Source organism: Thunnus maccoyii, chromosome 14 (assembly GCF_910596095.1).
Source record: "Thunnus maccoyii chromosome 14, fThuMac1.1, whole genome shotgun sequence".
Lineage (NCBI taxonomy): Eukaryota > Metazoa > Chordata > Actinopteri > Scombriformes > Scombridae > Thunnus > Thunnus maccoyii.
The window spans coordinates 1,102,850-1,127,474 of record NC_056546.1 but is presented as its reverse complement, the minus strand read 5'-3'; the positions used below and the strand labels follow the sequence as shown (position 1 = coordinate 1,127,474).

The 24,625-nt window shown below is 40.5% G+C and overlaps 1 protein-coding gene and 1 long non-coding RNA gene across 2 annotated transcripts; one reads left to right on the top strand and one right to left on the bottom strand.

Moving 5' to 3' along the window:
* Positions 1-750: 750 nt before the first annotated feature.
* On the top strand, positions 751-12,133 carry prph2b (peripherin 2b (retinal degeneration, slow)). The gene is made up of 3 exons (XM_042432517.1): positions 751-1,847; positions 7,549-7,795; positions 10,500-12,133. Exons 1-3 carry the CDS (start codon positions 1,267-1,269, stop codon positions 10,698-10,700), a joined length of 1,029 nt encoding a protein of 342 aa, XP_042288451.1. The 5' UTR covers positions 751-1,266; the 3' UTR covers positions 10,701-12,133.
* A 5,738-nt stretch (positions 12,134-17,871) lies between these two features.
* LOC121911246 lies at positions 17,872-23,617 on the bottom strand. The gene is made up of 3 exons (XR_006099793.1): positions 23,531-23,617; positions 22,386-23,440; positions 17,872-20,114 (listed from the first exon to the last, which is right to left on the bottom strand). It is a non-coding gene; the product is annotated as an uncharacterized LOC121911246 (long non-coding RNA).
* Between the last annotated feature and the right edge of the window lie 1,008 nt (positions 23,618-24,625).

Here is a 24,625-nt window from a genome sequence, read left to right as displayed (position 1 = left end):
TCATGTGAATATTAAACACTAAGTTATGACAGAAACTAACAGATTGTTACCACATACAGAACCAGTCCAAACTCTTTTCCTCTTGATGGGACTGATAAGACTAATATCACATCCCTGATACTGTCAAGATTAATATTAAACATATCAATTATCAAAGATGTAAAAGAATTATGTCCCATTCTTAACCCTCCTGTTGTCTTCCCGTCGACTGTGCAACCATGGACCATGCAGTCCACAGATGCTACAAATTTTAATAAAACACCCAAAATTCAATGAAAGTAGTGATCATCATTACTTTTACTTGCAAAGTGTGTGGTATGGAACCATCACTGTGATTTTCAGGCAATTAGATGAAAGAAATCCATATTTCTGATATAAAAACATTTGAAAACGGGTCAAATTTGACCCGAGGACAACAGGACGGTTAAAGAATGTACATGTCTAACTCTATTTGATTGCTTTATATTTCTTCTCTCGGCTCCTGAATGTCTGTTGGTCTGCGGTTGATCTTACAAATCATCTGAGCTCAGTTGTGCCGTGTGCAGTATTTTATATTTGCATGAGTGACGTGAAGTGTCCCAGTGAGCTCTGATAAATATCCACCAACACTGTAGCAGTTACCAGTAAATATGTCACACTTGTGTGACATATTACAAGTTTCTGTTTTCTCTTTTCTATCATCAATCCATCAGTTCTCTTCTTCTGTCAATGAGGCACAACTGCAGTGAAGTGAGACAGGTGAGCTTCTGTCAAATCCAGTAGCAGAGATGTCCTGTGAGCTATAACTTCGAGGAGGAAGCTGCTGCTTAACATCAAACCAATTAGTAGTAAATCTGTGGATTAGAGGCAGCAGCTGATCTGCTGTTAATGGGATCAGAGCTGATCTGAGGGTTTAGGATGACGTGTTGAGCTCGTTCGCTCACATTCACACCTCGCTGCTTCCTTTTACAGGAAAAATACCAGTGCAGCCGGACCGCTGTGCTCATCTGATGGTTTTATGTTAATATTTGGTTGTGATTTGATGGCAGACCCCTCTGCCCCCCAGCAGGTATGGACTGTCCTGATCTGCAGCTCGGCATTATGGGTCTGAAACTAGGAGTTCTGTCCGAGTCACGTTCAGCTGCCTCCTTCTGGAACGGATTAAAAGTCTGAAACTCTGTCGGATTCTCAAATTGCTAAACAAAGGAAACTGTTTTGTTGTCGATATCTGAAGTCCGGTGTTTGTTGATTTGACTTTAGCGTTGTGATCACAGCCAGAGGTGAAAAATGCCGTTCATGACGGTGAAGTTTGACCTGCCGAAGCGGGTGAAGCTGGCTCAGGGTCTATGGATGCTTTACTGGTTCTCGGTCATGGTGGGGATCCTCATCTTCAGCCTCGGCATCTTCTTCAAGATCGAGCTCCGGAAGAGAAGTGAGATGATGGACAACAACGAGAGCCATTTAGTGCCCAATCTGCTGATCTTGATGGGCATCTTGGCCTGCGGGGCCAACGCCTTTGGCGGTAAGGTGTGCCACGACTCTCTGGACCCGATCAAGTTCGCCAAGTGGAAGCCGATGCTGAAGCCGTACCTACTGATGTGCTGCGGCTTCAACGGGCTGCTGCTGCTGACGGCGCTGCTCTGCTTCCTCATGCAGTTCGCCATGTACCTGACGCTGGCCGAGGGCCTGAAGAACAGCATCAAGTTCTACAAAGACACGGACACGCCGGGACGCTGCTTCATGAAGAGGACTCTGGACATGACGCAGATTGAGTTTCGCTGCTGCGGGAACAACAACTACAGGGACTGGTTCGAGGTCCAGTGGATCAGCAACCGCTACCTGGACATGAGCAACGACGAGGTTAAAGAGTGAGTACGCACTGACTTTACCTTCAGGCAAGATAGACAACTGCCCCCAACGAAAAGGTTCCCAAACAGCTACAGATTTATTATGATGTTTAGATGTAAAAAATATTGAATTATTTTACTGTTGTAACTCACTGTACCACTGAAATAACTTACAAAAGGATCCCAAAGCACTTAAAAAGCAATGCAACTTCATTTACCTGACAGATAACTGCATCAGAATTAAAAGCTCCACCTGGAACAGATTTAAGTACATTTTGCAGATAACACCTCTGTCACTTTCACTTTTCACTTGTAGTTTTACATAAGAAAACAGTTTTGTGTACTTGTTCCACCACTGCCGATTACCAATATTCCCAGTTAGAGAAAGGGAGAAAAATAAAGCAAGACAGTGTTTGCCTGAAGCCACCAAATCACTACATCCACCGTCTGCATGCATCAGTCTGTTAGAATGATTAGTAGTTCAGTCTGTCGGAGCTAAACACAAACTGACCAAACATTTTAATAAATATCATCTGATCCTCACTGTTGTTTCTCTGAATTCGGGCACATTTATGTCTCAAGAGGTCATGGAGAGTACCAGCACAGATCTCCTCTAAGCTTCCTAATGACTTTTCAGGGAAGAGAAAAGCCTGATCTTTAAGATTCCAGAGTCATTTCTTCTTCTTCAGGTGCATTTTTCAAGTGATTCACACTAAAACTTTTCGGCACTCAGAGGGGAGAGTTGTGTCTTTTTAAAAGGGTCAGTGAAGGATGACTGATAATTAAGGGAATTAAGGAGGTGAAAGTTACCGTGCAGGAGGTCGATGAACTGGCTTCTCCTCCTAAGTCCATAATCTGTCAGGATCTGATTTCCGACCCGCTGCAGCTTACACATCTGCTAACATGACAAGGTTAAACTAAACCCAACAACTGATTCCCTGATCAGAGAGGTGAAAGTCTGACCGAGACGATATCTGATCATTACAAACACTTAACAGGTGAACAGACAGATATGATCACCAAGAATCACCACAGAGTGTCAAAAGTGATGTAAGTCATAACTCATCGGCAGCTGACATGTTGTATGTCCATGTTTGCATGCCGTGTTTCTGTCTTAATGCACTTAAGAGAGATTTCTCTTTCTCTCTCTCTCAGATTATTATTTTCCATGATCCAATTTGAACCTGCTGTCAACCACAGGCCCCGCCCATTGCACTCTCAGGCTCCTCCCCCTCACAGAACAAACCAGTGACATCACAAAGTGCATTTTACGTTGTAGTTATATGGCATGTGTCTTAACAAGAAGGCTACCAGGGCCCACAAAAAAAAAGATTATGTTTTTTTTTTTTTTGCTTTACTAAAGATGATGATGTCACTTTAATATCTCATCTCATCTATTGGTCAGATGAAAAGTCCAGATCTCACTCCTGCTCTCCAGAGAGTGAATCTGTTAGATTTTAATGATGTGATGATGTTTCCTGTAGCGCCATCCTCAGGACAAACTTTACATGTTTAACTCCACAGCTAATGAGACTCTGAGAGCAGATAAATCAACAGGATATTGTGTCTGTAATTAACTCCGCAGCCTGCAGGGGGCACAAGCGACACCTGTGTGTTCTCATTCTCGGTGACATGGTGATTACTTACAGAGCTATCTGGAAAGCTAACCGCTAACGCTAGCAAGCTGTGAACCTGGCAACGCCAGTCAGTCAACAGTTCTATTGTCAAGATAACTATATGCTATTTATTGGTCAACACAGAGAATCGATGTGTCAAAATTCACCAAAGTTGAACTTGATGCAAAAGATGCACATGAATTTATTCAACCTGATTTTAAAAATTACAATTCGATTAAAGGACCAGTGTGTAAACGGACTTGGCAGAAATGGAATATAATATTCATAAGTTTGTTTTAATTAGTGTATAATCACCTGAAAATAAGAATCGTTGTGTTTTTGTAACCTTAGAATGACCCTTTATATCTACAGAGGGAGCGGGTCCTCTTCCACAGAGCTCGCCATGTTGCACCGCCATGTTTCTACAGTAGCCCAGAATGGACAAACAACACACTGGCTCTATGGAGGGCCTTTTGCATTTTGCTGCCACTGTAGGTTCTCCTACATACTTGGAAGGGGATGGGGAGGGGAAGGGTTGCACTGAATCCTACACACTGGTCCTTTAAAATGAACTGATTTTGTAGTTTTAAAAGCTGCTGTGGTCAAGCCCTCGGTCAACACAAGCATTAGTAACCTGTCCAATTAGTAAACATTATGACATCATGACATCATTAAAATCTACGCAACATGTTAGCACTGTTGCTTGCTCACATTGACAGAGTGCGAGGATGCGCACGAGCAACAGGATGCAGTTCACTTAACAGCCACCGGTGTCATTAATGAGAAGGAATTTCATATTCTCACATATTGCTCCCTTAATAATAATACCTTTAATTTGTACCGCAATTTCATTTGTAGTGAATGTCAAAGTGCTAAATTAATAACATACAACACACAACATAAAGAAAATAATAAGAATTAAGACCAAAAAGCCTTCATGAATAGAAAGGCTTTTAGGCGTTTTTAGGCGTTTTTAAGTTTAAAGAATCTAGAGTCTGTGCTGCGCAGCACTCATCAAAAAAGTAATCACATTACTTTACTATTTTAACAAACAGCAACAGTAATTCATTATGTTATCCGTTGCTTTACTCAAAGGTTCCTTTAATTAAAGTAAAAGCCTCCACAGTCACGTGTTTCATCGTCTGTGTTAAACTGGTGTAGAAGAAGAAAAGGAGACGTGGTTTTTAACAAGCAGCCAGCCTACAGTCTGGAGGTATTTACTGACCATCAACAGACAGAAAGCCACCTTAAAGAGACCAAACTGATATCAACCCTCTGTCACACTGAAGACGGCAAACAAGTCAAGTCAACATCGTCGTCACTCACACTGCTGTTACTGAAAAAAGTAATCACATTAGTGCAACGAGTTACTAAGTTTAGAGCACCTTTCAACAACAAGGCAATTCAAAGTGCTTTACGTAAAACATAAAAGGCATCAAGACAAAATGTAAAGGAAACACAGGACATTATAAAAAGACACATTTAATAAAGTAGAAAATAAAAATAAGCTAAAACAGATATCTTTTTATTTATATTTCGCACTGTAATTAAAGTCTCAAATTTGATTTAAAAAAAGTTTAAAAAAAAAGTTTTTGTTCAGACATGTGGAGCATAAAAACTGACTCTGATGCAAAAAAAAAAAAAAACCAGACCTGTCTCAGAACACCTGTTTGGATGCTTCACAATGTAGCAGCAGATCAGAAATGTATTTTGAACCATTCAGTGCTTTATAAAACCAACAGCAGTATTGTTTTACAGACAGGACAGTGGTGTAAAGACGTACAAAGTAACGCCCAACACCGTTAACCTAATGAGATCAGCTCCACGGGGCTCAATCACAGATGCATATTGAAAATAGAGGCATTTCAGACTGATTTGTGATACATTCAGAGAAATAAATACATTCCTCTTACTGGAGAACCCTGTTGAGCAAATAGCAGATCTGACCTTTGAGGGGACTGAGAGCTGGAGAGTCCAAAATGGTGTAACCTTTACCCTAACTTTGTATAGCACATTTAAAACAGCCACAGTTGACCAAAGTGCTGAGCAGGTGCATATACATAAATATAAAAGTAAATAACAAATAAGAATAAAAGAAAACAATAAACATAATAATAATAATAACATTATTGCAGCACAGTAGAAGATGAAGTCAGGGTGTCAAGCTCAACTCAGACTGAATACCAATGAGAAGAGGTGGGTCTTCAGCAGCGACTTAAAGGTTTCTAGGGTCTGAGCAGTTCTTATATGAATAGGTAAGCTGTTCCAGAGATTAGGGGCAGCCACTGCAAAGACCTGGTCGTCTCTATTTTTGTGCCTGGATCTCAGAACATCCAAGAGCATCTGGTTGGTCGAACTCGGTGCCCTAACTGGAGTATGATGATGCAAGAGTTCTGCTAGATGAAGTGGCGCCAGTCCATTGAAAACCTTTAAAAAACAAGCAATAAAATCTAAAAATCTATCCTGAAGCCAGTGGAGAGAGGCCAATACTGGTGTTATGTGATCACGCTTTGTTTTTCCAGTTAGAAGACAGAACTGCAGACGTCAAAGAGACGACTGTTCTACACCCACATACAAAGAATTACAATAGTTTAACCGAGAGGTAATAAAAGCAGGAGAGAGAGATAGACCTTTACCTTGGCTAAAAGTCTTAACTGAAAAAAGCTAGTTTAGACAACTGAACTAATCTGTTTATCAAATTTGAAGGAGCTGTCACATCTAGATTCTTAACAAAAAGATTGACTGTAAGAAGCTAAAGGGCCAAGAGCACCATCAGAGTCATCCAAACATAATGATCTCAGTCTTATCTTCATTAAGATCGAGAAAGTTTAAATCCATACAAGTTTTGATATCTAAGCAGTTCAGTAAAGGCTGCATTGAATCTTTACTTTTTGTTTTTATAGGCAGATATATTTGTATATCATCAGCAAACAATGAAAAGGAGAAGAATAAAAAAAGAATATTATCTTTCTTAAAAATTGACTCCAAGGGCGGCATATACAATGAAAAGAGGATGGGGCCCAAAATGGAGCCTTGAGGAACCCCACAAGTAAGTGGGACTGCAGTTGAGGAATATTCGCCTCTGTCAGATATGACCTTTGATGCCTTCGCACTGTTCAAGATGTGATAAAAGGATCCTATGATCCACAGTGTCAAAGGCAGCAGTCAGGTCTAAAAGCACCAGAAGAGCTGTTTCGGTACTTTAACGTATTTTCACAGGTAACATCCAGTTTTATTGAACCTCCTCTGTGGGGATAAAACACGTTTCCACAAAAGAGACATGGTTTATACACAGTTATGAGACAGTACACCATAATACCAATACAAGTTTCCGTCACATTCTTGTGGGACAAAAATATTCAGATAAAAACCTGAAAGAATCTGTTAGATCTGTGTTTTAATGGAGGTGATCAATCCCTGGATTCATGATCCAACCTGAAGGTCTTCATCATCTACAAGTGTGTTTCAATCCTCCTGTTTTTATGCACATTTGCACTCAATTTGCACATTAAAAACATAAGTGGAAATCTTATAAATAAAGTTTCTCAAATGTGACAATTGTCCGTTTTTCTTTGTCATATGACAGTAAACTGCATAGCTTAAGGTTTTGGACAGTTAATGATACAAAAATGAGAAATTATTAATGCAGTTTTTCACTATTTTTATCATTTGATACAGAGAAAATAATCATCAGATTAAATAATAAGTAAAATAATTGTGAGTTGCAGCCCTGAAATCATGCCGTACATGAATCATGTGACTTAAACGTCAGTGAAGAGCTGAAAACATCAGATCTGTGTGGAGCGATGATGAGGAGACTGTAACCTTCCTCACATCAATACATGAAATAAATAGAAATTTCATATTTCCATCATGTTTTCCATCGTTTGAGCTTTGACTGTCGCTCTTTTAATGACGTCGTCTTGTTGTGTCTCTTCCTCTGCAACGGTTTAATGGCACCGACTGGAGAATTGGCGCCACCTGCTGTTTAGTGGATGGAAACAAACATTCACTACATTTTCTTTATATCTGTAAAAGCTGCATTTTAGTGGATGGACCCAGCCAGGCAGTGTGTCTGACCTCTCACTTCCTTGTTTGTCCTGCAGTCGTGTCCTCAGTAACGTGGAGCAGAAGTTCCTGATGGACAGCGTCCCGTTCAGCTGCTGTAACCCCGGCTCCCCTCGACCCTGCATCCAGCATCACCTGACCAATAACTCCGCCCACTACGACTACGACCACCGTACCGAGGAGCTCAACATCTGGACCCGGGGCTGCCGCGAGGCCCTCTTCTCCTACTACAGCAGCATGATGAACAGCATCGGAGCACTCATCATCGCCACCATCCTCCTGGAGGTAAGAGTTAGAGGCTTCAGCCAATCAGCATCCAACAGAACAACAAACCATTGAGTTTAGTTTGATGAGTCAGTGCAGTTTTGTTGGATCTTCTGACAGAAAAGACAAAGACCCACATAATCAGCAGCAGCAGCATCGATCGTTGCGACAGCTGTCTGAAACCTGAAACCACCCGTGATGGACAAACAAGGGTTTCAATGCGCTCAAACTCGTCTCCGGGTTCTTTCCTTCTTCTTCTTCTCTGAAGGAGGGTGTGTTTGTGTCTTCATCTGTGTTCGACTCAAATACTGTTCTTTCCTGCTACCAGCTGGTTGATGATGTAAACTTTACCTCCGTAGTCATACCTGCTGATCATGTGTAGAGAGAAAAGATGAGCATTGGACAGGATGGCCAGGGGGCGGGACTTTCACAAAGGAACAGGCAGAGAATTTTATATAAAAAACAGTTTTTTGTTAGACATATATGTATTGGCTGACTAAGGTGAAAACCAGATCTGCGACTCACCTGCTGCCGCTCTGAACTTGTTTGTTCAGAGTAGAGTCCGACTGATATCAGGGAGTGAAAACTTCCAATATTGATATGTCCCTTTAATGTCAAAACTTCACTGGGAATTTAATAACTATAAATAACTACAAATAAAATGCTGCCTATATAACTTTAAAACATGAAAAAATATTGGTACGTATCGGATAACATATATGCCGATCCTGATATATCTGGGTTAGGCCAATATCGGCCAATAATATCAGCCGACCGATATATCGGTCACGCTCTAGTTCAAAGTGAACAAGTTCAAACTTGAAAACCTCGGAGGACTTTCTTCTCGAGGTGAGCGCAGGATAAGTTCTGTTCTTAATCTTGTGATTTAAAGGAAGATAATCGTAGAACACCTGCAGTCAATTAACTGAAGCGACCTGAAATGCACCAGGTTAATAGTGTAATTGATTAGCAAGTGATTAGCGTTAGCTCTGCAGGAGGAGAGCTGATGGACAAAAACCAAATTCAACTCTTGACATGGCATACACCAGACTCCACATGGAAAAAAGTAGTTTTTTAAATAGTTTCTAATTTCATTTATATAATTTGCAGATATATTTTACCAGTTTTTGCAGCGCAGGTCACTAACCGATTTAAAATATATATTTTAAATCTTTATGTGAATTAGATGTTTTACACACAAACCTGGTTTTTGCTTGAATTCCAGTTTCTTGTGTGTTGAGATGGTTTAAAGAGAAGTCAGTGGTTTGTCTTCTGGTTTTATGAGATACATGATTTTGATCTGTGACGTCGACGGGAGACTCGTGCTGCTGTGATTCAGGACTCGCTGGTGATCGCTGGTGATCGGTGGCGATCGGTGGCTGAGGTGGCAGCGTGTTAAGCTGCCGATCGGTGGTCAGGCTCACTAAAGGATCAGGAACTATTCTGGGGGGGGTTAATCTTCCTGCAGCGGCAACAGGTTGCATTCTGGGAAGATCAAGGATGAGGGACAGTTCCTGAGAGTGAAAAGAGATTCAGTATCTGGGTCAAAACAACAAGTTTGACCTGAAGCGTGACGACAAGCGCTGGATTTAAAAACAACATCCTGAACTCAATCACTCTGAGCTCTGCATGTTTGTTACTGAACCTGGAACCTGTAGCTCCTCTACTGGTGTCTGAGAGCACTGTGATTGGCTGCTGGCTCCCCAAAATCAGAGATGGGGGGACAATTTAAAAGTTATTTCTGTAAGTAGACTTAAAACAGCTCATCCATACCAAAGCTCCATTCAGTCAGGATGAAAATCACTCATGGTTCTGGAAGGCGTTTTAATAATGTGGAAATGAAAGGATCATGGACGTTCAGCAGGACAAAGTTTCCCCACAGGGAGAGAGTTTAAGGCAAAGATACTGCATGAAGTCATAACTCAAATCTGAACACACAGACATCAAACACATATTGATATCATTCAGTGTGACTTAAACTTCCTGAAGATATCATTATCTCTGATGTCCATCACCAATAAACCTCCATAAATCCACTTAGAAACCAGAGAAAGAGGCTGCAGAACCTGCCTGAGAATCATCACATTTTAAAGTTTTCTGCAGTATCACAGTGATCCAACTTTAATGGAGCCTATTTGACTAAATGTAAACAAATCTGGTGTCTGAAAGAGAAGAGCAGCTGACGTTATAACAGCACATCTGATGAGCTTTTATGGGGTCTTGCTCTCCTGATGATTTTATTTTTGTTATGTTGTCATGGTGTTATCTGAGGAGGGTTGAATCTAGGGGCAACTGGACTCGGTTGTAGACCTGGTTGGACTTTGTTCAAGTATCTATAATCAAATCCAGTCGCCCTGATTCAACCCTGCTTGGATAACCGTGACCTGGATGACTGAGAACCTTCGCTGACATGTTCGCATCTGTCCGATTAGCAAAACAATTTTCAAACTGAGCTGATGAAATGCATCGCTCATCAGCAGAACTAATCTGCTATCAAGCTGTTGTAGTTGTGTTATGTAGAGAAAACAGGTTTAATATTGAAAATATTTAAGGCTCAGGAGCAAAAACACACCGTCAGGACATCCGAACTCGGTGAAACATCCCTTTAAACAAAACTGTTAAACTAATCCATCCATGATGATATATGAAATATAATACGACACATATACTAACCCTGTGTGTGTGTGTGTGTGTGTGTGTGTGTGTGTTTTTGTATGTGTTTCAGTCGGTGGACATGGCGGGGTTAAAGTACCTCAGCACAGCTCTGGAGACGATGTCCGACCCAGAGAACCCGGAGTGTGAGAGCGAGGGCTGGCTGCTGGAGAAAGGCGTGAAGGAGACGTTCGCCGAGCTGCTCTCCAAGATGAAGACGCTGGGGAAGGCCAACCAGGTGGAGGAGGGCGGGGAGGGGCAGGAGGCCACCTGAGAGCCCCGCCCACCATAAAGGACTGGGGTCTCCCCCCGCTCCTCCTCCTCCTCCTCCCTGCCGCTGCCACCGTCTCTTACCTACACAACAAGGAGTGAGGCAGGAGGGGTCTTCACCATGTTCTGTACATACGCCATCATACGTGTGTTAAAATGCTAATTACACACACACACACACACACACACACACACACACACACACACTCGTTCAAAAGTGAACAAGTCATTCAAACTTACTGTGAACGTTGATGTTTTCCACTGTGTAAATATGTTGAACAGAGTTTATTTTTAAACAGGGAGGAACAGAAACCTGCTGTATATAAAACATCTGGGTTGGGATTCAAATTATATTAAAATGTTCAATTAAACTCTGCCCCTCTCCCCACCCTCCCCCACGTCATTAACGTTTCCTGTCAGACGGCCAGAAAGAGTCAACGCCAGAGCCCGACTGATACAACCGATCACTGATCATTTAGAAACTGTATCAGTGACGCAGTTTGTCCAGCAGAGAGCGCTGCGAGCAACAATCACAGCAGCAGATTATACCAAAAATATATATCTTAATTTGAGGGATTCTTGCAAAACATGTCAGTGAATATATCATCATTATTCCTGTTTTTACTTCCAAATGTTGACATTCGTATCAGTCGGTCTCCGGTCTTTCTGTCGCCATCAGACCTCTGACACGGTGGGCTGACACGGAAACAGACAGCTGAACATCAGTGGCTGTAAAATAAAAAAGATGCAGCAGTACCACTCCTGACCCGCAGTGGCAGCACTGAGCTCTTCCATCATGCAGCTTCTTTAATTTTGTTTGGACATGTCTTTTTAATTTGAATACTTTGTTTTTTTTGGTCAAATTATGACTTTAATTCTTTCTTAATACTTTCACACAGTTTGTTTGTGTCTTATGAGGTTCTTATTTCTTTAGTTGATGGACCAAAGCTAACATCTGTAAACAGAAGCACGTGATTGGTAGAGCTGGTTGGGGGGGGACTGAGCCTGGCAGACTGAGTTCAAGGCGAGACCACAGCAGCCGTCTGGTTCCCTGTCAGAGCGATGCTCGTCCAGACTGAAACAAGAACGTTTTTTTTTACTCCAAAGTTGCAGCCAAACCAACACACACGCTTTGATGATAAAAATTTCATCTTCTTCAAACTGTAAAATTGATATTTAGCGTTCCATCAGAGAGTGTGTGTGTGGATCTGGTCTGTGTTCAGACAGTTTTACAGAGTTCAGCTGTATAGTGATTAAAGGGTGAGTTTAAAGAGAAAATCAGTTTTCAGTGACAGGTTGTAATATTTGTAATTTGTTTTTTTCTTTCTTTGTAACATGGAGAGTTGTGATGTTTTCAGCCAGTTGTTGTGGGTTGGTTGGAGCTTGTAGTCGCTCCACTGTGTGTGATAAAATCTATAAAGAGATTGTGACTGACACCAAACTGTCTGACTGATCTTTTACATCACTGTTATACATTATGTACTACATTATGTGTTGTTACAATACGTGAGCTGAAGACTCTCAGCATCACATCTGTGCTGACATGTAAAACACAATACAGGTGTATACACAGGCATATATAGTGTAGAGGTATATACAGAGATAACGTATATGCAGGTATACAGGTGCACACTGTACGATATAGAAAATAATAACTTTTTAATTCATTCAAAATGTTGTACAGACAGACACGTCCTTTCCAGCTACCGTCTTTGTTTGGAGGAAACATTTTGAGTCACAATGTGAGCAATTTGTCAAACTTTTTTTTGTCACGGTGCAACAAACTGAATATTTTTTCATCCTTCATTCATTCATTTCATTCAGAGAGAAGTTCTGAGAGGACCTTCAACAAATTTAGATTCAAATTTAGTTCAGTAAACTTATATTTTTAAGGCAACAGGGAAACCATCTTACAGTATCTTATAGTAATTTACAGTGTGTTATGGTGTGTTACAGTTTAGTTTTTTACAATGTTTTACATTGTTAGTGTCTTAAAGTATTTTTCAGTTTCTTACAGTGTTTTTACAGTGTCTTGCAGTGCAGCATTTGTAGTGTGCAGTGTTTTAGTGTGTAGTGTTTTTAATGTGTAGTGTTTTATTGTGCAGTGTTTTTACAGTGTGCATTGTTTTTAGTGTGCAGTGTTTTAGTGTGTAGTGTTTTTAGTGTGTAGTGTTTTATTGTGCAGTGTTTTTACAGTGTGCATTGTTTTTAGTGTGCAGCGTTTTTACAGTGTGCAGCGTTTTTACAGTGTGCAGTGTTTTAGTATGCATTGTTTTTACAGTGTGCAGTGTTTTAGTATGCATTGTTTTTACAGTGTGCATTCTTTTTACAGTGTGCAGTGTTTTTACAGTGTGCAGTGTTTTAGTATGCATTGTTTTTACAGTGTGCATTGTTTTTACAGTGTGCAGTGTTTTAGTATGCATAGTTTTTACAGTGTGCAGTGTTTTAGTGTGCATTGTTTTTACAGTGTGCATTGTTTTTACAGTGTGCAGTGTTTTAGTATGCATAGTTTTTACAGTGTGCAGTGTTTTAGTGTGCATTGTTTTTACAGTGTGCAGTGTTTTTACATTGTGCATTGTTTTTACAGTGTGCAGTGTTTTAGTATGCATTGTTTTTACGGTGTGCAGTGTTTTTACAGTGTGCAGTGTTTTTAGTGTGCATTGTTTTTACGGTGTGCAGTGTTTTTAGTGTGCAGTGTTTTTACAGTGTGCAGTGTTTTTCCAGTGTGTAGTGTTTTAGTGTGCAGTGTTTTTACAGTGTGCATTGTTTTTACAGTGTGCAGTGTTTTTACAGTGTGCATTGTTTTTACAGTGTGCAGTGTTTTTAGTGTGCAGTGTTTTTACAGTGTGTAGTGTTTTTAGTGTGCATTGTTTTTCCAGTGTGTAGTGTTTCTAGTGTGCAGTGTTTTTACAGTGTGCAGTGTTTTTCCAGTGTGTAGTGTTTTTAGTGTGCAGTGTTTTTCCAGTGTGTAGTGTTTTTAGTGTGCAGTGTTTTTACAGTGTGCAGTGTTTTTAGTGTGCAGTGTTTTTACAGTGTCTTGCTGTATCTTCAGACAGAACATTAAGTAAATAAGACAATAGAAATACATGAATTTGCCGGAGGAGGTGAGAATTGACCCAATACGCACCTGCACAAAACAAGACAATGTTTCAAGTTGAGTGAAATATTTGCATGTATCCTGGGAGAACGTGATCTCGTGGGATGGCATATAAATAACATGCCACTTTAAGGATATGTTGCGTGTCATGAGTTTTGGATAAATTGTAATCTATGGATTGTTTTGTTTGGAAGATCCATAAACAAACAGGGGGTTGGAATAATCCAGCTCATGACAAATGCATGCATGAGTTTCTCTGAGTCAGATTGAGAAAGAAAGCCTCTGATACTGGAAATGTTTCTGAGTGGGAAAAAGACAACCTTGGTGATGCTGTTGATATGATCCGTCCATGATTACTCCTAGGTTTTTAATCTGTTTACTTGTTTTTAGTGATCTGGACTCCAGGTACTTGCAGACCAGTTGTCTCTGGGCTTTAGCACCGACAACCAAAATCTCAGTTTTCTCCCTGTTCAGCTGAAGAAATTTGCTGCCATCCAGTGGTTGATTTCATCCAAGCAGCTGACTAGAGAGTTTATGGGTTAGAAGTCATCGGTGGATAGTGAGATGAGCAGCTGTGTGTCATTGGCATAATTATGGTAGCTGATGTTATGTTTGCTGATAATGTCACTAAAGGGAAGTTACTACAGGTTGAATAGAAGAGGACCCAGGATGGAGCCCTGTGGGACCCCGCACACTAATTTGTGTCTGTTAGAGTGGAAGTCCCCAAGTGTGACAGTGAAATCTCGATTATGCAACCAGTTTCTTAGCCTTTCCAGAAGAATCCCATGATCCACTGTGTCAAATGCAGAGCTCAGGTCTGGGAGTATTAGGACTGAGTCACTATTGATCTTCATATCATTAACAACTTTTAGAAGAGCAGTTTCTGTACTATAAGATGTGCAGAAGCCAGACTGGAATTCATCATAAATACTATTATCTGTAAGACAGCAGTTTAGTTGCTGATATACAACTTTCTCAATGATCTTACTCAGGAAGGTGAGCTTGGAGATTGGCCTATAGTTGCGAAGTGGATTTGGGTCCAGGTTAGGGTTAGGGTTCTTTTTTAGAAGTGGTTTTCATGCAATGAAGAAAGACACCAGTCTGGAGGGAACAGTTATTATTATTATAGTTATTATTATACTATTTACAGGATTTCATCTGTTAAACAATTTAAATAAAATTTAAAAAAAAAACATTTAAAAAAGGATGCTGGAAGTGGATCAAGGGGACTGTTAGAGGACGTAAGACGATTTATAGCATCAGTGAGATCTCTGTGCCTGATTTTAAGAATTTTGTCATTAAAAAATGATGCAAATTCATTGTCTTTGGCATTTGAGAAAGTATCAGAAGAAACAGCAGGGGAGGGGCTAATAGTTTATCAGTGGTCGATAAGAGTTGAGAAAGATTCTTTTCTGGCCGGTTTCAAGCTTCTGTTGTAGTTCCTGATGGTGTTTTTGAAAATGTTCTGGTCTACATGCAGTTTTGATTTTCTCCACCTCCTCTTAGCTTTACGGCAGTCTCATTTGAGCTGCTTTATGGTCTCAGCATTTCTCTACGGGTCCTTTATATTTGCTAGAGATTTTTCAGATCTTAGTGGTGCAGCATGATACCGTCTAACAGCAGAGAATTAAAGCGATCGGCGAGGTCATCACAAAAGCATCGAGGTGGACTTTGCACTAAGAAAGTGAGTTTGAAAAGAGTGCAGTGATGTTTTGCAGGAGTACCGTTTCTTGACATGTCCACTGGTGATAGCTCAATCAGCAGCTAAGAGTGCACTGAAGAATGTAATGGTCAGTAATGGTCCAACAGTGCAACATCACTGACTGCACTCAGCACCCACGTTAATAACAAGGTCAAGTATACTGGATGGTGAGTTGGCTCCTTAACATGTTGGGTCAAGTCAAATGACAATAACTCATCAACACAGACTGTGGTGTACCCTGTGGAACCATCAATGTGGATGTGGAAATCACCAAAAATAATTACTTTTGAGTACTCATATTTGATAGCAGTTCTGCAAATCACTCATGAGTTGTATTTAGTTGGTCGGTATATTATCAGAAGCAGGACTGACAGCAAGATACTCAAAGCTTCTGGTTCTCTCAAAGTGAGACCTGAGGACAGTTTAAAGAATCAGAGAAAACGGCTGCTACTCCCCCACCTCGTTTTCCCTGCCTTGCATTGTGCAGAAAGTTATAAAATGAAAAAATGATTTGAATCAAGCCATGTTTCAGTAATAAAAAAGAGCATCAAGATCATTATCCTCAATAAGTCTGCTGACCATGAATTACCTATCGGTCAGAGACATTCAATAAAGTAAATTAAGAGCATGTTAGGTAGTATGATTGAGAATGATGGGGATGAGGTTATCAAAATACCTCAGTTTATGTTAACTGACCTATCAGAAATAATCACAGAAATAGCAGGTTGCCTCCTCCTAATGAGCCAAAATCACCTTATAAAAGAGGAGAAAGTCACATTATATTGATGTCACTTCATCTGTCACTCAAATGTAACTGTAGATCAGACCGGCAAATATGGGTACTTTGCAAAACGTCATGGCCACGCCTCTTTTCGGGGGGATAGAAAACATTAGAGCCTTTAGATATTAACCCTTTCATGCATAGTGGTCACTACAGTGGACAGCTATTCAAAAGCCGTTTTCTTATATATACATGGGGTTTTAATGGTATAGTTGCACATCAGCCAACACAGTGGACTCTAGTGTGTCGTCCCATACGCTGCCATCCACTGGCCACTGACTTTGTAAATGCAACACAAATTTCTCAAAACCAAGATGGCCGCCTGCCAGCCAGAAATGCTCCACAGCTCAGGAATATCTTGCCAATCCTTCCATAGTAACAGATCCTTGCAGGTAAATAAAATGTTGTAATGTCAAGTAAAAAGTAAGGAGTAATACAATTGTTAAAATTTCCAAGTATTGATTTTATGTTGGGAGAAAATGACGATTAATCATCTGTCCACTAAGTTGGACAAACTCCTTGAAAAATGCGTGTTTAACAAAAATGAAGTTCAAATTTTTTTTTTCATGCCTAAAGAGGAATAAAAACATCCTGAGTGAGGTTATTATAATTCATGCATGAAAGGGTTAATGTAGTTTGCTTAGCTGAGAACTTTGACAAGTTACCTTGCTCTAATAAATTAAGGTTGTTTGGACACATTGCTTACGTTGACATCTACACATTTTTTGTTAAGTTTAATACTCAGTCTTAACTGGTGAAGAGTAGTTATGTTACTTTGTAAGTTATAAAAGAGAGACATTACCAGTTATATATACATGTGAAGACACCGGTGCCATAGCTTCCCCTCCTTATCTTGTCTCCACATAGCTTGAAGCCATAAAACTTTCCTTTTTGGATCCTTTTTCTTTTCCAGGAAGGATGGGGAACCAGAGATCTGGATTCATGTGTTTATTTGTTTTACAACCTGCTACACAACAGCTTTTTGGCATTTTCCTGTTTGAGGGAGCAGCCTTGGTGCTTGATGACACAAGCTGGACAGGTCATAGGTCGCTTTTGGTGACTGAATTTATGACCTAAATGGTGTGAAATGACTCACGAAAAAGAAATGCATAGTGATGACTTAAGAAACTGGCATGTTATTCATAAGCCTTTTGGTGAATCTGCTTCATAAATGTACAGAGATGAGAGGAAAAAGGAGACTGGAGGGAAATAACAGAAAGAACCAGAGTCTCAGATGAGTTCAGAGTTCAGCACAAACACACAGAAACTCTCCCTCAGACACACACTCACTGTATTTTGGCCGTTTGGGGGCGAATAAACACCAACGTTCCAGCAGGAGCAAACATTCGCTGTGTGTCTGAACACACCTTCACAGTGTTTTAAAGTGTGCAGGTTGTTAACAGCAGCTGAGCAGATAAATAGAGTTAATCAGCTCAGAGGAACAGATTAACTCTGCTAATGTCAGCTGATAGCGGCCATGACGCAGAGGGGCCGCGGGGGGCCTGAGGTGGGTGGAGCCACGGCCAAGTCGTTTAAAGGACAAGTTCACCTTTTTTTTTTTTTAATATACTGTGTTTTTATTATTTTTGGGGGGGAGCATAAAGAGAATACAAACAAACAAACAGCACAACCATATTAATAACAATAACCACATATACATAGTAAATAAAGGTGCTTTACACTGGACACATTATTCCTTACCCTAAAAAGATCTTATCAAACACACCTCGTCTGTTTTAATTGATAAATCTCTCCAGGCGTGAAGTGTGCGTGAGTCCATTTTCCACACTCGCAAGATTAACTTTTTTTGCAATTACCATTCCAAAAAAAACCAACCATTTTTTACAAACTTATTGGCCAAAGATGAGGAGCTTGTTACTCCAAGGATGCCTATGAGAGGATTAGGTTCCTAAACGCCTCAGAGAGACAAGGCTTTTCCAGTATGTGTAACATTTACTGCATGACCAGAATTCTCCATCACTGATCACAGACTTACATTGATTACTCACCGTTTTTTGTTTTTAAGGCAGAACTTATTAACATTTTTCTGATCCTTTACTACTTATTATACTGACATTTCTGTAGAAATGAACCAGCAGATGCAGTTAAACTCATTTTTTTTCTTCTCACTGTCAAATACAATCAGGTTCAGCAGGTTTTACTGCAGCTAGATGTTCAAATTACTGGACCTGAATCACAGATGTTGGTTTGGTTTGAACTTTGGTACAGTTTTTCATCAGATATCCAATATGTATAATATAAGAATATATAATATATCTTTTCACATCATGTCCATCATCTTTACGCTGCTCTTAACGTGTCTTAAATGAATCCAACCTTCTGTCTTAACAAGCCAGTCCTGCTTTTGGCTTCATCAGTCTTAATCCACGCAACAGGGACAATCCACTCATAACTGGAGCCACATCCGTACAGCCACACGTGCACATAAAGGCAGAGTGGTGAGTTTAGCATGACAAGGCTCAATATAACACATATATATGAAGCAGGTTTGCATGAAAAATTGATTAAGTTTTTCCGACTTGAACAGTGAAGGTCTGCCCACTACAGAATCTGGATCCAACAGGAAGTGTTTCTGTGTGATTCTTCCAGTCCGGGTGTTGATGGTGACCACTGGGAACCCCATCTGGAGGATCCACTGGTTCATGATAACCTCCACAGAGCAGGGCAGCAGTATGTTTATCCGGTATTAATAATAGTACGAGTCTCCTGCTGATCTTCCTTATTTTGACACATTTCTTAAATATTTTTGTATTTCCTCAAGGCGCCGTGACTTCTAATCTTGGACCTGGAGACTTCCTTTAACCTTAAACCACCCTAAAGTTTTATGATTTTTATTAAGGGGACTTGCTTCTTGTCTGCAAAAAAGAGGCGAGTCCCCACAACATGAGGAATACAAGTACACACACACACACACACACAGCTGGACAAGCCTGTACTACTTATTGTACTATTCAGATATATGACTAAAAGACTTATACGGATTTTTCTCAGATTTGAACAATTAACAATTGCATTTTCATACCAATATTTTAAATGTATGATGCATTAGCTTTAATGTGCTTCTCAGTTCTGTCTCTCTGTTCTTCTTTCAGTCTGTTGATTAAAACTCTCACAGTTTATAAAAATTATACTTCAACGTACATTTAAAGCATCTCATGAACTGACAGCCAGACATTTCACTGTGACATCAAAGCTCACCTGTCTGTGCAGAATTTAATGATCAAATAAAATCATAAAGTTCACAAATAAACACATCAGATAGATGTTGTGGCCATTTTTGCATATAAATAATGTCATGTGTGTGTTGATCAGCTGACACTCTGCCTCTTAACAAACAGACCTGTGACCTGGTTGATGTTAAAATAAAACACACATTAGCTGAAATAGAAAATATAATTATAATGAGCGTTTAAATTATTGTTAGTTCTGTGTTTACAATGTGAATAGGACTCAGAGCTGCAGTTAAATTCATCCTGAGGGTTTATCAGATTATTTCACTCTGTAAAACTCCACTTTTTACAGAAAACACACAAAACTGCATAAACCTCACGGTACAGTTTGGGTTGAATCTTGTTTCTGGTTCTGATTTACAAAACTCTGAAACCAGCAGAGACTGAAAATAAACTGAAGGAAAAGATTAAACTATAAATAAACACTAATGATGTTAATGAACTGTACTGTAATCAGACACCGGCTTCTATGTCTCATGTAGAGATCCTGCAACTGCTCAGCAGGCCAATCACACGGCTCCTTACGGACTGTTGCTGGGCAGAATTCAGATTAGATCAGATTATCTTGGGAGATCATCAGGTTAAAGCTGCAAGTCAGAAAAGAACAGGAAGTTAATTGGTGAGTAAGATGCTATTGGTCCAAAGAGCAGAGAGTCTAAACACATTTTCACTGTTAGATACTTAAAACTGTCCCTGACTCTGACGGATGTTTGTCCATAGACTCACTATAAGACCCTCTCAGAATATGAACATAAGAAACATAAGGAAGGGGTTGATGTGTATTAGTGAGACATGTACAGGGATGTAGAGAGTTTAAGAATCCTAAATAAATGAACCGTGTACTTCACATACTGTTCTGCTTCCCGGCCGTACTAAATTCTTGTATTGAACTACAGGTTAGGGTTAGGGTCGCAACTGAAGAAAACTCTACAACTTCACATCTTCTTCTTCTCTTTTACCTGCATGTTTGTCGTGTGCAGATACTGTTAGAACAAAATAATGACACTGTACATTGCAGCCTGTGATCTCAAGCATTATTGATTTTTACCACATTAAACATAAATATCAACATGTTACAAAAAATTAAAGCATGTATATTGACCCTCTACCCACCCCCGCAAAATTAAATTAAAATTAAAAAACTACAGCAGTGCATAGTCTCCATATAAAGGCTCCTAAACCTAACCCTAACCCTAACCCCAACCCTAACCCTAACCTTACCCTAACCCTACCCCTAACCCTAACCTTACCCTAACCTTACCCTAACCCTACCCCTACCCCTACCCCTACTCTAACCCTAACCCTACCCCTAACCCTAACCTTACCCTAACCCTAACCCTACCCCAACCCTAACCCTAACCCTACCCTAACCCTACCCCTAACCCTACCCTACTCTAACCCTACCCCTAACCCTAACCCTACCCCTAACCCTACCCCAACCCTAACCCTAACCCTACCCAACCCTAACCCTACCCCTAACCCTACCCCAACCCTAACCCTAACCCTAACCCTACCCAACCCTAACCCTAACCAACCCTAACCCTACCCCTAACCCTAACCCTAACCTTACCCTAACCCTAACCTTACCCTAACCCTACCCCTAACCCTACCCAACCCTAACCCTACCCCTAACCCTACCCAACCCTAACCCTACCCCTAACCCTAACCCTACCCCTAACCCTACCCCAACCCTAACCCTAACCCTACCCAACCCTAACCCTAACCAACCCTAACCCTACCCCTAACCTTACCCTAACCCTAACCTTACCCTAACCCTACCCCTAACTCTAACCCCACCCTAACCCTACCCAACCCTAACCCTAACCAACCCTAACCTTACCCTAACCCTAACCCTACCCCTAACCCTACCCCAACCCTAACCCTACCCCTAACCCTACCCAACCCTAACCCTAACCCCACCCTAACCCTACCCAACCCTAACCCTACCCCTAACTCTAACCCCACCCTAACCCTACCCAACCCTAACCTTACCCTAACCCTACCCCTAACCCTAACCCTACCCCAACCCTACCCCTAACCCTACCCAACCCTAACCCCACCCTAACCCTACCCAACCCTAACCCTAACCCTAACCCTACCCAACCCTAACCCTAACCTTACCCTAACCCTACCCAACCCTAACCCTAACCCCACCCTAACCCTAATCCTAACCCTAACCTTACCCTAACCCTACCCAACCCCAACCCTAACCCAACCCTAACCCTAATCCTAACCCCTGCAAAATTAAATTAAAATTAAAAAACTACAGCAGTGCATAGTCTCCATATAAAGGCTCCTAACCCTAACCCTACCCTAACCCACCCTAACCCTACCCTACCCCTAACCCTAACCCTAATGCCAACCCTACCCTAACCCTAACCCCACCCTTCCCCTACCCTAACCCTAACTCCAACCCTACCCTAACCCTACCCAACCCTAATCCTAACCCCTGCAAAATTAAATTAAAATTAAAAAACTACAGCAGTACATAGTCTCCATATAAAGGCTCCTAACCCTAACCCTACCCTACCCCTAACCCTACCCTAACCCTACCCCTAACCCCTAACCCTAACCAGCAGAGTTCTCGTCTTCCTCTTCATGATATAAATCAGTTTCTCTAAAAAGTATGTCCATGCTCTTCCATAATAGTGCAATTATCCTTCTGGCTTGTAAAAGCCCCCAAAAAATCAATAAGCAGCAACTGTTGCAGAGTTACAACAAAGTCTTCTGGGTTTATTTTAAGACACACACACACACACACACACACACACACACACACACACACATGCGATTTCAGTCAGAAAACTGAACTTTGGAAGATCTGCACATTGTTTGCTGAATCTTCATATAAACTTCACCTGAACTTGAGTGAACAGTGGGGGGTCAGATGAAGGTCAGGAGCTGAATCTGAGTCACACAGAGATCAAAGTTCAGAGATTGAGGTCGGGTCAGATGTATGTGTGTGTGTGTGTGTGTGTGTGTATTCTTAGCAGCAGCTGTGATGAGATTAAAGTGAACTTGAGGAGGAGATTTACACTCTGATCCTTTTAACAAGGCACGCAACTCACATACATTTACTTGAGTACAGTTTTTGGTTACTTGTTCTTTACTCAAGAATTTCCATTTTATTCTATTTTATACTTCTACTACACTACATCTGTCACTCCATCCAGGACTTAACTGAGTTTTTTTGTTAATATTGCAGCCGAAAGTGTTTGATTTTGCAGCTGCTTTTCTCAAAAATTGCAGTACAATTTGTAATGTTTTATTTCTCTTTTTACAGTAAAATCGTGGGAGTTGGAGAAATTGTAAGCAAAGGAAAATAATTATTTAAAAACTGCCAATGAATCACTTCCTTAGATAAAAAGCATACAACATATCACAGAAACAACTGTACTGCTCATGTTTTAATGTAATTTCTGAACATGAGAACTATGGGCTCAAAGTTATACTGCCAATTAGTCCAAAAAAACCTGCTTGATAAGGTGGTTGATAAGCGTACCTGGTATCAGAACACCTGAGGCCAGTAATCAATGATTGACTCAGTAATCATGTTAGCAGATCTGCAGCTGCACGTCTTTGACATGCAGGTAAAGAGCTGTCAGCTGATCACCACCTGCTGGTGAGGTGGAGTCGAACAAACCTGGTAAACTCAGATGTGCAGTGAGGATGAACTGAAACCTCTTACATGAAGGTTGGAGATATGACATCCCCATCGTGGAGGCGTCTGCTGGGACTTGCGGCCAGAAGGTCATCAGTGCTTATTCTGGCAGCAACCAAAGAACCTGCTGGTGGAAACGAGCAGTGAAGATGGAGGCCTTTTGGGTTTTGGTTTGCTCAGTGACTCCTGAAGCTGCAGAAGGACTGAGGTGTATGTTAGAGACTAAACAGTGAGGCGATGAGGAAACAGAAGCTGTAGATCAGAAAAAATGTGTTTTCATTGACCCAAAAATGCAGAAAACATTATCAACAAGTAAATAAGATGTTAACTGAACAAACTGACCTGAACAAAGACACGAGGGAACCTACGGTATGTCGTGGCTCAACCAAACCAAATATAAAGCAAAACTAATTAAACCTGATGAGCTGCAGTCATCAACCGTCTGCAACATCTTATTCTCCTCCAGGTGAGGACGTCCTCCGACAACCACAGGAACTCAAGACAAAGACACAAATGATCAATATAACAGAAGATTACTTGTGTGCACTCAACAGCAATGCAAAGTTAAAAACCAATAAACAGATTCCAGTGTGGAGTTAATTGTATAATAATTAAAAAAATATTTGTATGAAACAAATATTCGTAAAAAAAAAAACCCACTATTTGTACTTTGCAGAATAATGTATTTGTATTCGGGCACACCCCTACTGACACGTCCTCCAGACAGGAGGCAGAGCTGGAAGTCCTGGAGCTGGAGGTCACTGGAGGCGACGAACGAGATCCACCCTGAGATGATGAAGCCTCCGTTGTTCGACTGTCTTGGCAATAAAGTGTCTTGAATCTTGATCTGACTTTATTACACATTTACAGCATTATTTGAGCGTAAATGTTCATCAATCTGACACTATATACATGAACGCAGATATTATTAAACTGCTACAGTTTTAGTTAGTTTTTATTTTTTAATCTGTCATATCAAACTTTTGGATCATCCCACTTAGGATTAAGAGACAAAACTATTTTACAAAACATGCATCTTCCAGCATTACATTTATAAAATAAACAAAACAGAAAATCCCAAATGAACTGTTAAATATCTACAGATTATCTCCATAAAGGGGTTTTTTTTCTCTCTTCTCTCAGACTTTCTCCAGATAACTGTCTAATTTATAGCTTTCATATGTCATCATCCATATTTACAAAATCAATATCTGTTTTTAATCATACTAAACAAAGTGTTGTGCAGTCCCCAATAAAAAGGAAAGTAGAAAACAAAATCTGCTTTTCTTCTTCTAGATGAACAAACCGTCCAGTTGCAACAGTCAGTAGTAAAACAGCAGCTGCTTCTTAGACGAATAATACCAAATAAAACCATATTCAGTGTTTATCTTAATAAATATATGTAGTTTGGGTTTATAAATACTGATGTCAATAGTG

What these genes read in the sequence shown, in the direction of transcription:
- prph2b (XM_042432517.1), top strand. Translation starts at nt 1,267, where the DNA reads ATGCCGTTCATGACGGTGAAGTTTGACCTGCCGAAGCGGGTGAAGCTG. An exon ending in AGCAACGACGAGGTTAAAGA is followed by an intron (nt 1,848 to 7,548) that starts GTGAGTACGCAC and finishes TTTGTCCTGCAG; the next exon opens with TCGTGTCCTCAGTAACGTGG. An exon ending in TCGCCACCATCCTCCTGGAG is followed by an intron (nt 7,796 to 10,499) that starts GTAAGAGTTAGA and finishes TATGTGTTTCAG; the next exon opens with TCGGTGGACATGGCGGGGTT.